The 12,601-nt window shown below is 39.1% G+C and overlaps 1 protein-coding gene across 5 annotated transcripts in view; it reads left to right on the top strand.

The window, feature by feature from the left end:
• MAP4K5 (mitogen-activated protein kinase kinase kinase kinase 5) overlaps positions 1-12,601 on the top strand; it is a 71,372-nt gene that overhangs the window by 34,069 nt on the left and 24,702 nt on the right. For 4 of the 5 annotated variants that reach the window (XM_075150708.1, XM_075150707.1, XM_075150706.1 and 1 more), the window contains 12 exons: positions 1,447-1,537; positions 2,713-2,777; positions 3,959-4,014; positions 5,255-5,302; positions 5,398-5,440; positions 7,162-7,234; positions 8,124-8,255; positions 8,790-8,852; positions 10,188-10,269; positions 10,903-11,019; positions 11,378-11,456; positions 12,518-12,576. In XM_075150708.1, coding sequence (XP_075006809.1) covers positions 1,447-1,537; positions 2,713-2,777; positions 3,959-4,014; positions 5,255-5,302; positions 5,398-5,440; positions 7,162-7,234; positions 8,124-8,255; positions 8,790-8,852; positions 10,188-10,269; positions 10,903-11,019; positions 11,378-11,456; positions 12,518-12,576 — 908 coding nt within the window. Of the gene's footprint in view, positions 1-1,446; positions 1,538-2,712; positions 2,778-3,069; positions 3,288-3,958; positions 4,015-5,254; positions 5,303-5,397; positions 5,441-7,161; positions 7,235-8,123; positions 8,256-8,789; positions 8,853-10,187; positions 10,270-10,902; positions 11,020-11,377; positions 11,457-12,517; positions 12,577-12,601 lie in introns of those variants that run through there. The other variant, XM_075150709.1, reaches the window with a different exon arrangement.

Raw genomic sequence — 12,601 nt, 5'->3', positions numbered from 1 at the left:
TAAATTAAGGGGGGCAGTACCAAGCAGTACGTGTTTTCTGGGTTGCACATCCCTGACTTTGATAGTAGGAGATAACTTTTACTAGCGAAACTTTAAACAAAAATAAACATACAAAGCAATTTTTTCCTTGAGAGAACATGGCAGCTACCATACTGTCTGGAGCAGGATTGTATCTAAAACCTAAAACCTTTATCTAAATTCTAGTCTTTCGTGTCTTGCAAGCTGTTACAGAAGTTTTGTTGTGCCAAAGGAAGAATAAAGGTAGTAATGTATATGTATGCATGATCACAAAGCAGGCACACGTCTAGGATGGCCTAATAGGCCGATTTTTGCAATGTTGCTCTTCAGAGGGAGGCTGTCAGGCGGTGCTGATGTTACTTGGTGTGTCACTGCTGTTCAGGCTGATCCTCCGAAGCCAGCTGATAATGTGCCTCCGTAGGAGCCCCAGCGCTGGGCTGGTGTGAGCCTGCCCCGAGCTTCAGGGAGGCAGAGCTGCGGTGTTGGAGCTCTAGATTCTGGGGAGAACATCCTCTGTTTGGAAATTCTCTCAATGGGATTTAATAAAAATATACCAGTGTCTTTCCTAGTTCTCAGATAGTTTAGTTTGCTTCATTGCATCTATAAATTTTTTTTTTTTTTAAATTTATGACAGCTTTTACCCTTTTATAGAGTTAGAAACATACTAGGCTATTACTCTGGCCATAATATATTTTTCAGTAGATTTTTTTTTTTTTTGCAAAGGATATTTAGGATGTGCAAATGTGCTTATGTAGCTGTCCTCATCCAAAAATGCACTCATAACAAGACAGTCCGTGTTGAGGACTCTGTGCTTCTCTTCTGAGTCAGCAGTGGCTGAGTGGGCGTGCAGGCCATATGCTCTATCAGAGTCGTTTTGAAATGAAATACTTTTAATAAAGAGCCTATGGTATGTTATCTCTTCTGGTTTCAGGCGGGAGACTCTGGAATTAGTTTGCAGCAATTTTTCCTCTGTTGCTGGGACCCTTGTGCTGTGAGCACCGTGTCCCCGTAAAGCCGAATCAGCTCCGGCTGGGGCTGTCTCTCGGCTATAGAGGGGCTGCTCCGGAGTTTTCTATGTGCTCCCCATCCTACCGTGGGATCCCTTTGTTTCTTTTTCAAAGCACTCTCGGTGCGTGCTGAGCTGTCTTAACTGATGGATCGTGTTCAGGCCACCAGGCCAGCACTTCTCTGTTGGTCTTCAAGAAATACTGGTGTCTCATGCAAAGCATGTAATAAAGAATGGCAACTGAAAGGATGGTGTACGTGGGTAACTCTTGCTGAACAGGCTGGCATGCTGGAAAGCCCTCGTGAAGGGCTTAGCAATTATCCAGATCCATAGCTTGTTTTTATGAGTTATGTGCATACCTTCAGATCTCTTTGAATGTTCAGTTGTGTGTGATGTAACTGTGGTTGCTTCCTGTTTTTCAGGAGACGACTTTTCGTTGATACAGCAAGAAATATATATGGTTAAAGAATGCAAACATTGCAACATAGTCGCCTATTTTGGGAGCTATCTCAGGTAAACCCTGCTTTTTAGACCTGCATTTCTGCTGGTTCTTTCCTAAGACAATGCTCAGTCTGGTTTAGTACTTATATCCTCTCTCAGTGTTCTTCTCTAGGTTGAATTCCCTTTGGTTCCCAGTTGGCTTTAAAAAAAAAATAAAAAGAGAAAAGTGACTAATACTTTGTTTTCTCTGCTGGCCAAAAGGCCGGAATATTTTTATCACTAGGAATAGAAAGAAATTTTTCCCCTAGAGACTCTTGCAACATATCCAATCCTACTCACTTGCGGGGCAGATTTTAAACGTTTATCACTTCTAATATAAAACTAGCTCGTTATTTATCTAGAGCAGAATTGCTTTTAGGTATTTTATTTAACGGTAGTCTTGTATGCTGTGAAGGTATAGCCAGTGAGTTGTAAGAGCAAGACACTAAATCTGAGCTGCTGGTAATAACATTTTTCATAATTCTGGTGTAACAGATGCGACGTACTGAGAGGCAGAAACAAGGTGATGCCAGCTGGCTGCATCTTCAAGTGCACACGTTAAATGTTATACAGAAAGCTGGGGAATATTTTCCATTTCTGTGGAACTCTGCCATTTATCAGTTGGCTCTGTGGGAATATATATCACCACTTCGCCTGTTTGGTCTTTTTCTACAAGGCTTCATCTTTAGTTTTCTTGGAGGGCTGCTTTTTTTAAGTCATCTTAAATACAGCCCAAATGGACTTCAACTGGGACAAAATGGCTAAATTTCTAAATCCCCAGCACCCTTTTTGGAGGCCATGAAGAGTTGTTTAGATATAAATTAGGTAATTTCAATTTAACACACTAAACTCACAGTTTCAGTCTTATCTAATGTAATCTTGCTGATAGCAGATAAACCTCAGGTGTTTCTTCTGCATGTTCTTTATTGCAGTTAGGTCAGAGTTAAAGCAACACCTTTTAGGTCTGATAATGTTTAAAGACTTCTCAGTGACTTTGGCGTAAAATTTTCTTGTTGATAGGTGAGGATTTACATTGAGATTATTAATAACATGTAAAATGTGTAACTGCTAGTCATGTATCAGAATGTGTATTTTTAACAAAGAGTCATCAAGACCAATAGCAAATACTTTAAATAATCATTATTAACTCCATTCTGTATACAGATCAATCAGCTTCTGATGCTTGTGTTTTAACTTTCTTTTGATAGCCGTGAGAAGCTGTGGATATGCATGGAATACTGCGGTGGAGGATCTCTCCAAGATATTTACCATGGTACTTTGAAACTTATTTTAACATTTGTACCTTTTGGAAGCTTTCTGCAAAGAAGAAAAAAAATAAATAATAAGCAAACTGTCACGGAATGGTTGGTACTGGCCAGGCACTGCACGTGTTTTTTCTTAGGGCATGAACAGTGTTTTTTTGGCTACAGTCAACAGATTTTGTTGAGAGCACTTCTCAAATATGGTGACCGTCATTTTGGGCTAATACCCTGTGATTCTAGGGCGCAACATGCTTTATTTTTTAATCATCACACTGTTTATTTTTCTCCATGATGCTTAGGGGACTGACCCAAAGAGCTCGAGTTATTGCAGTGGAGAGCTCTTCGGTAGCTGCAGTTGCCGTACACTGGGAGCTCACCTGTGTCTTGGCTTCTCTCAGCCCATGTCTCTGAATGCCATATGCAGAAGCATGTTACCTGCTTTCTGAAGGGGTGGAAAAAAGACCTCTAAAAAAGTTCATGACCAGAAATCATGCTAATTGGATATGAAGACTGTACATGATGTGAGGAAGCGGTTTTTACTGGGAAATATCTACATTTGATCTTTAAAGGGTAGAAATGACTTGTTATTCTTGCTCCTGTGCAGTACTGTACCACTCTTTTATTAATATTTTCCCCTGTGAGGTTTCATCTAGAGTTGTTCATTCTGTAGAAGGATTTATTGGAGTTGTTGGAAAAGCAGTCTGGGGACTTGCTCTGCCTTTAAATGATAACATGGAGTTTTCGAATACCAGAGCTCTTTCGGCTTTATTTTTCAGCCAGTTAGTACACACAGCTTTAAAACAATTAAAAGTCTCATAGGCACCTAGTATAGAACATTGCCATTTCTAATATTAAAAAATTAGCAGAAGTCACTTTTATTGTTTTTTACCTTCCTCGGAATACAGGATATTACATTACTATGAAGTCACTTGTAAAATGATAATTAGATTTTTGTCAAAACAGGTTTTCTTCTTGCTGTGGGTATTGTCTTCTGTTATTGTGCTGGTTTTTTTACAGAAAGCCTTTCTGTATAAGAAGCAAACAAAACCCTCTTTTCAGCTGAATGTAAAATACAGTTCATGTAAAATTGGTCTTTAACTTTTGCATGGAGATACCACTTTTTGGCTGCTTCACAATGTTATTTGTGTATTGTGTATTGTAGACTTACACCCTTTTTAATCTTTGTTTTCAGTAACAGGACCTCTGTCAGAGTTACAAATTGCATATGTATGCAGAGAAACTTTACAGGTACTGTACTTCTGCAGGTATACGATGAAGTGTTTGCTCCATGTATAGAAAGTAGATACAGAAGATGATTTCAGAAAGCGCTGCAATACCATCACTTATATTTGTAAGCTTTGGGAACGTGGCTGAAACCAATTAACCAGGGTTAATCTGTTAGTTTCCATACTGTAAATAAAAATTAGCAAGAAAGTCCAGTAACGTAGTGCAAATATTTGCTTAAAATCATTGTCAGAGCAGTGCCGCTTCTCTGCTGTAATTTGCAAAGAAGTTGACACAAGAGTAGGCGTCTCTGTGGATCCCGTTGCAGGACCAAAATACTGAACCTCAGTCCTGCTCCTGTTTCTTCGGTGAGCCTGTTGGTTTCAGGGAAACTGTTGAAGGCAGATCTGCGCGGGTTGTGACCGCGGTGTTGCCTGGGCAATTTTCATCCATTGTTCTAACACAGTGATTCGGTGCAGCAGTTGTTTAGGACAAATTTTTGAATCTCGTTGCAGAAAACAGCTAATACCTAGTAAGCAAGGGTAAGTAGCTGAGTAATGGAGGGGGAAAAAAAAAAGGCACATTTTAAACTGCCTGCTTGATCCGTGGCAGTAAATTCCATTAATTTGTAGAGGAAAAATACTGCAACCAGATGACTAAAATTCTCTTTCATTTTGTGATTGCTAATAACTGTAGAAATACAAGATAAGATGATGTAGGCAGCTTGTTTCTTAAAGGAACTTTTCTTTCCCTGCTCCATGAATAATTTCGTGAGAGAATCACGGGGGTGCACACCTTTCCCTGAAGCGGTGGCTGAACTGGTCACTGCCAGAGGCAGGGGTGTAGACCCGTGAACTAATCAGCTTGGCGGTTCTGTTCCTGATCGCTTCTTACTGCAGGGACTCGTATTGCTGGAAGGGCAGCTTAAAGGCTAAACACCTGCTTGTTGAAACCTTCAGGACTTCAAAAATACAGTTAATTTTAATGAAGGGAAAAGGTGATGTATCTTGAGGTTTGTTTTGAAAATACACATATATCTATGTAAAATGATATAAACCATGACTGGTTTAAATGAGTCTTCACATGTATTGGCTGGAGCTGGGAGAGATGAGGAACAGAATCCAGCGTACCTCTTATCTGCAAATCTCAAATTTTTCCACTTTCAAATAAAATACGTTGAGTAATCTAAATGTATTAAATTGACTGGCTTTGTAGTATGTTAACAAATGGCAAAATGACGCATTGTGTCTCTCTTTATTTCCAGGGTCTTGCTTATTTGCATATGAAGGGCAAAATGCATAGAGATATAAAGGTAACTTGGAACTTTAAGAAACTTATCTTAAACTTTCTAGTGCAGAAGAATATTCCTGATAAAAGATTTTTAACTTTCTATTTATTATGTTTTAGGGTGCAAATATTCTACTAACAGACCATGGAGATGTCAAACTAGGTAAGCAGCCTGAATTTAATAATAAGACATAAAGCAATTGGGAATGTTTTAATTTGATCAAACAAAAGCTACAGTACCAGCTGGGACACTTTGATTTAGCAAGTTGCCTTTTACTTTTATCATTCCATTAAGACAAAAAAATAACCAGAATGTAGAGACCATGCCTCCCAAGAAGAATATTCAGCTTTTGTAAGGCTTTGTTTTGTGTTGAACAGATATGCACAGCAAAGATTGAGCTTGGTACAAATGACAAAGCATAATACAGCAGATCTCCTGTATTGTTGCAATCAATTTTATTAGATACTGTTCTCAGTGGCATGAACCTTTTGGTATTGCACTGCAGGATGTTCTTATTCTTATTTGGGGCAATAGTTGACGATAGAAAGTGTATATCCATGGGCTTGTGTACGTATGAGACAAGAAGTTTTGCATTCTATGAAGAAGTTAAAGATAATTTCTTTTTTCAACCACCAAGCCTTGAAGCCGCCCAGGTTTCCCAGGAATTTGCCAGGTTGGGGTTAGCTGGATATCAATGTGTTTGTTCCTAGCCAGAATGGGAGCTCTCCCTCAGAGCCTCCAAGGATCCACTGTGTGAGGCAGCGTCTCCTGAGCCTGGCAGCCTGTGGAAAAGTGGGGTCTGATCCTGGCTGTGCCTCTAGCCAAGTGTATGACGTTGGGCATTTCCACGCAGGTGGAGAAGAGGAAACTCTCCTCTTTTGCAAGTGCTCTGAGGTCTACAGATGAAAACTCAGAAGAGATCTGTATTACTGGCTTCCTCCAGTGACGCTTTGCATTTAGCGCAGCACAAACGGGCTCTTACCTGAGTGCGCTGCCTTTAAAACCCCTGTCTGCTCATCTGATGCCTCGCTTCACAGAAGTCTACGTGTAGTTAGGGCTTTGCAGGAAGTAGGGAGCAGACATCCTGGGAGAAGGAATGGGATGCTGTGTCCAGTGTTGGAATCAGGGCGGTTGTGCACTAGCTGCATCGCTGCTTTTCAGAAAAGCTCTGTGGTGCAACACGTTTACTCCACTGTGGTGAACCAGGAGTGCTGTGCTAAGAAAGTACAGCTTTTTAAAAAAGAAGGAACAAAAAAAAGAGTAAAACTTTGAAACTGATAGGAGATTCCACTAACTGCATTAAAGTTTGATTACGCACTGATACCTTCCTTTTGCCTGGTAAGTTAGTTAGATTTGCCCACAGTTATCCTCCAGCTATCATACTACAAATGCAATAAAAATAAAAAGGACTTAAATGATTTTTGGCTCTGCAAGACCACCTGATTATCTGCAGCTCTGAGAACAAGGGATTATTGTCCCCTAGACAGAGTCTCCAGAAATGAGAACAGATGGCCCCCCGCAGTTCCTCCATAAGTAACACAGAAATAGTACCGTTTCCAAAGCATGATGCTGTTTTTCCTCTTGAATATTAAATTGAATATCCACTAAATTTTGTGAGGTTGCTTGGTTGCTGAATTGTGAGATGGAAAAATAGGTAGGAGAGGAATAGGATCATGAGTAAGTATGTAGAAACTAAACTTTTCAGTTTGAAGTCACATCAGTGAAGACATGAGCTGATCTCATTATTAATCTAACGGTGGAAGCTTAATGAATTTTTAATTTGGATGAGAAATGTGATTGTTCTTTCATAATATGATACTTCCTAGAATAGAATTGGGGTCTTAAAATGAGATTTCTAAGTCTACGTTAATTTTATTTTCCAGCTGACTTCGGTGTAGCAGCAAAAATAACAGCCACCATTGCAAAGAGGAAATCATTTATTGGTACCCCTTACTGGTAATAAACTACTTTGATTGCTTTGATTGTACGCAAAGCTAAGTCTGTATTTATGCCAAGAATTCTAAAATACACATTTTTAAATATATATAGCAATTGCATAAATTCCCTTTCTTCCAAGTAAAATGCCCAAAGGGTAAAAGTCTGGGAAGCACTGATTGTAGCTGATCTGTTGCTGTAACACAAGCTACCTGATATTTGAGGCAGGATTGCTGTTTCTCACAAGTGTATTAATGCAGAACATTCTCCCCTTTTTCTGATACCTAATGGTCATTCAGTTTCTTAGTAACTTCTTGCACTTTGAGTGAATAAACTAAACAATGTCTTCTCAATTTCTATGCAGAAAGAATTGTGAAGAAAAACAGATTCTAAACTATCTTTTAATCATCTCTACTGATTAATGTGTGTACAAGACAGCATTTAATATGCAAATATAACATTGTAAATCTTGAGCTGGATTATATATGTAAATTTAACTGCTGTTGGTTTCTGGCATTACTGTGATGCAGTTGAGATGCCTACGGCGGTATTCTTGGTATAGACTGAATGCGTATGTACAGCTTAATCTAGACAATGGCTTTTAATTGTTCGCTGCCCTCTTTATCCTGTTGGAGAAGGAGGACTGAGGGCAGGAAGATTATCTGGTCATTAAAGCATTTCACCAGGAATCATGAGACTGGTTCTATTCCTAGCGCTGCTGTCCAGCCCATGACCTCGGGCAAAACACGTCACCTCTGTGTGCTTCTCCGCTCCCCTAATGCCGGGGGACGTCAGGCTTTTCCCTGACTTACACTCTTTGGGGAGGCTTCTGCTCCAGGGTTATGTGACGGGCTTTGTGCCTCCCACGTGCGGCTGGTGCTCTCATTGAACGATGTCTTTGTTTTTAAAGGATGGCCCCAGAAGTTGCAGCGGTGGAAAAGAACGGTGGATATAACCAGCTCTGCGATATCTGGGCGGTTGGCATAACAGCGATTGAACTTGCAGAGCTTCAGCCACCCATGTTTGATCTTCACCCGATGAGGTCTGCTGGCTGGGGAGCTTGCGTATCTCCAGGACCCTCTTCAGTCCCAGCAGGGACTGTTGGAATATAGTTCAACCTTCTCTGTAGCTCAGACCTAGAAACTCACGCTAGGGTTCCTTCATCAAATATCCACTTTCTGCATGAGCTGTGTCTGTTTTTAAGGCATCAGTCTGAAGCTACTTAAATTTACAATTGAAATTATAACCAAAATTTTAAAATCTTTTTTAAAAAACTTTGTACTGTCGTCAACAATCTGATTAAGAACAGATACAGATTTACTATCTAGTGATAGTAAATCACTAGAGAAGCTGTAGCCTTATGTTTAACAGGATTATGCATGGCAATAAAAAGGTTTTATTTAAAGATAAGAAAATCAGCAGCTTTACTGTGTCTGTCCTCTAAGGCAGTATAGACTATAATCCAGTTTCACCAGTATGATTCTTACCATAAAGTACTAATTTAAAGTGTTTAGGTATTGGAATGAAATTAATTATTTTTTACCATATAATAATGTTATTCTTCCTTTACCTTTAGGGCTTTGTTTTTAATGTCAAAAAGTAATTTTCAACCGCCAAAGCTAAAGGAAAAAGCAAAATGGTAGGTTAAACCCTCTCTTTTATTCAATATTTTGCACATAATGTGAAAATAGTACTTGTCATTATTGAAGAAGGGAGGCAGTGAAAAACAGTGTGTGCTAGTTTTAAACCCGGGAACTTGAGAAGTGATTTTGCTTACAGGAAGTTTCATTGAGAAACAACTAGTTGTTTTTTATAGGTGTCTGAAAGCAAACGAGAGAGGGTTAAGGTCCAGTATCAAACATTTTCTGGCAGAAAACCAGCAGTAAGGGACAGGACAGTCCTACTTATGTAAATTTATCTCTGCCAGTCATCCAGAGGGAAATGAAATCTCCCTTCTTGGATCCTCTTTGTATGTTCTAGGAAGAAAAATTATTTTTATCCTTTCCCCTTAATTCCTATTATAGGGTATTTGCCTCTGTCAATGGGACAGGTAATCGTTTAATCCTTTCATGATTTCTTTAACCTGTGATACCTTCCTCGGGCCTGCAGGATTTTGTACCACACTTACTAACATTTTATTTATGAGACTCAAAACAATCCTGGCGTGCAGGATTTTTTGCTCATGATGCTGCTGCACAGTCTTTTTACCTTGAGGTGTTTGGGTGGGCAGATGTGTGCTAGAGGAAGGGAAGAAAACACTTCTAAGTGCACGTTTCCTGTATTAAACTGCTCAGTGTAACCCCAGCCAATGCACTTTACTTCTCCAGTGCCGCTGTCTCAGATGCTAACACTAGAAGAGGAAATGTGTTTTGTAACATGATTTGAAAGCAAACAGACTTGGGCTAATATTGTCCCAAGAGAGGCATACTAACACAAATGCAATTGCGAGAAAAATGCTTGAAGAGTTGTAGGTCCAGTCATAACATCAAGTCATAATTCAGATCTAAAAAGAGATTGTATGACAGAGTCACCTTAGTTGTTCTGAAAATAGCAACAAAGCATTTTAAGAGTAAGCTGAGCCTCTGTCTGTAACTTCGTGTTTTATTTTCCTACCTGTAGCCAAGAACAGTGAAATTTGTAGGTTTGCCTAGATTTTGAGGGTTTACTGGGTACATAATTCACAATTTTTATTTCTGATACCTAATTCTGTAACAACTGAAACTGGAAAAAGTTGAAATAGCACCATACGTGATTGGTTTATTTTCTGTACCAAAATGTTTTCCATGCGAGTTCCGTGAATTGAATGGGTTTTTCCCTATTTTGTTAACTTGGAAATGTAGCTACTCAAACCTGAGATGAGGTACCTGGACGACATTCTAATTTTGCACACCCTTTTGTAATCTGTTTAGTAACTGTGTTAAAATCAAAAATATACTCTTGAAAAATTAAATATAAAACCTCATTTTTCTTTAAGGTCATCAACATTCCATAATTTTGTCAAAATAGCACTTACAAAAAATCCAAAGAAGAGGCCGACAGCAGACAGGCTCCTTTCTGTAAGTGGCTTGGAACATTTAGTGACATCAATAAGAGATCTCTTGCTTCAAAGTGAGCAACACATCAATAGGAAACCAAACTGGAACAATTTTCTTTCTCTGACCTTACAACACGGGTGGTGAAATCTGAAGGCAAGAGACATTGGTCAACTGTAGGAAGTAGCAAGATTTTGTTCAGTATCAAGATTTTTATACAATTTTTCGTAGGAACAATTACAGAAATTTGCTTCATGTTCTGTCTTCAGCCTTGTCCCTTCTGCAAGTGGGTGTCTCAGCCTCTTGGATATAGCTGCGTAGGCATTGACCCTTCCTTGTCACCCAAAGAGAAAACAGATGTATTTAGCAGTTGTTCATGTAACTATTTCTGTCTTCCTAAACTTGACTGAACTACTCATGTAAAAAATGAAGTTTAAGGTGTAATTGTTTGTTTGACTCAGAGTTTAATTTCCAATTTAAAAGTGACCAAAAGTGTCGTGTTTCCATACTTATGGAGGCGTTAGAAAGTCTAGCCATAAAGAAATACTCAAGCCCCCAGAAAGCAGGCAAAATCCAATGACATTCTATATTGGATGTTTATTAATGAAAGCTACATACCAGTTGCGTATTATAACTTGTTCTTTTCTGCGGTTCTAGCATAGCTTTGTAGGGCAGCCTGGTCTTTCAAGATCTTTAGCAGTTGAGCTGTTGGACAAAGTTAATAATCCTGACAACCATACGCACTACAGTGAAGTTGATGATGATGATTTTGAGGTGAGAACATGTTCTATTTTCTGTCTTTAGGTAAAACTATGGTTTAAATACCCTGCTTTGCTTTGGGAATGTAAGATTGCAGCTTAACAGAGGCACTGCCCCAACGTTTTTAGAGCTCCATTTTTAGAGTTACCATGCAGGAGAAGCCAGGAAATACTACCACACGCTTGTCACACTTACGCTGTGGGTGTATAGAAGGATCCTGCGCACGGGCTGTGCAAGCCTAGGACAAAGGCGGTGCATGTTGCAGTGTGTGACTGCAACAGCTATTCTTTCTCCTTGTTGGTTTGATTGTTGATTGAGATCCAACAGAAAGCCACGTGACTTTTCTCAGCTTTTCCGTTTATAACCCTTGCAGCCTCACTCTGTTATCCGCCATACAATTCGTTCTACGAACAGGAACATTAGGGCAGAAAGAACGGCATCGGAGATAAACTGTAAGTTCCTGATGTGCTTTGCCCATTTTGTGGTGTTGGTTTGCTTCTACCGATGGAGGATGTCAGTGTCATTCTTCTGCTGTGTACTCTGGAAAGTCTCTTCTGCTGTTGGCACATTTGAGAAACAAAACCAGAAGAAAAAGCACATACACATGAATCTTCAATAATACTTTTCCAAAACCAAAATTAAAACTTGCATATTTTTCTGCTGTTTCATTCCATCTCATTGCTGCATCGTAATGTTTATGTAGAAACCTTGCATGACCAGCGTAGCCTTTCAGCTCTGTGATTTCTGTCAGACCATGCAGCCTTACTTAAAATAGCAAAAACACTAATAACAGGCAAATATCAAAAAATGAGAGTGAGTTGAAAATTAGGAGGGCATCTTTTCACATGAGTACATTGGGTGTCATGGTGTGATGAGAAAATATAGAAAAAACGTAGCATTTTGTGTTTGTCTGCACATTGTTTCAAGTTCATAAGTGAAACCTTTTCTTGACCCTGATGGAGCTACTTGTGATTGCAATAGCTGTCCTGACCGGGGTGCATGTTAACATAATGCATTTTCTTTTAACGTCATCTTTTATTTTCTTTTAAAAACAATACTAATACACTACTCAGTTGGGTCTAAGTTGAAATTTTGAGGGTAGAAATGATCTTCAGGTTTGGACAAATATCTTTTGTGGTGTAAATGCTGTCTGCTCCTCTGCATCACGTACCTCACACTTTTGGGAAGTGTGCCTGCTGTTAAAAAGCCTCTTTCTTCTCTTTCACATGCATGAAAAGTAACATGTGGTTACGTAGTTATGTTTTAGTGTACTTTCATATAATGCCTTCGTATTTACTTTTGATCTGTTTCTTTCTTATGGGTTTCATACTTGCAAATTTAAGCATTTAGACGATATCGCTGATATTTAAGTGATGATCATATTTTATAGGCAAATTAAGTGTTGTGTACATAATACTTAGCTCTGTTACAACATGCGTTTCACTGTAGTAAGTGTTGAAAGGGCACTGGTATAATGTTGTGTGTATTAAATTTGAAAATGTATGTTTTGTAGTTGATAAGCTGCAGTTTGAGCCCCCTCTACGGAAAGAAACAGAAGCTCGGGATGAAATGGTAAGGACAAGTTTGTTTTTTTCCT

The sequence above is a fragment of the Calonectris borealis genome, chromosome 5 (genome assembly GCF_964195595.1).
Source record: "Calonectris borealis chromosome 5, bCalBor7.hap1.2, whole genome shotgun sequence".
Classification (NCBI taxonomy): domain Eukaryota; kingdom Metazoa; phylum Chordata; class Aves; order Procellariiformes; family Procellariidae; genus Calonectris; species Calonectris borealis.
This window is presented reverse-complemented; position numbering and strand designations above follow the sequence as displayed.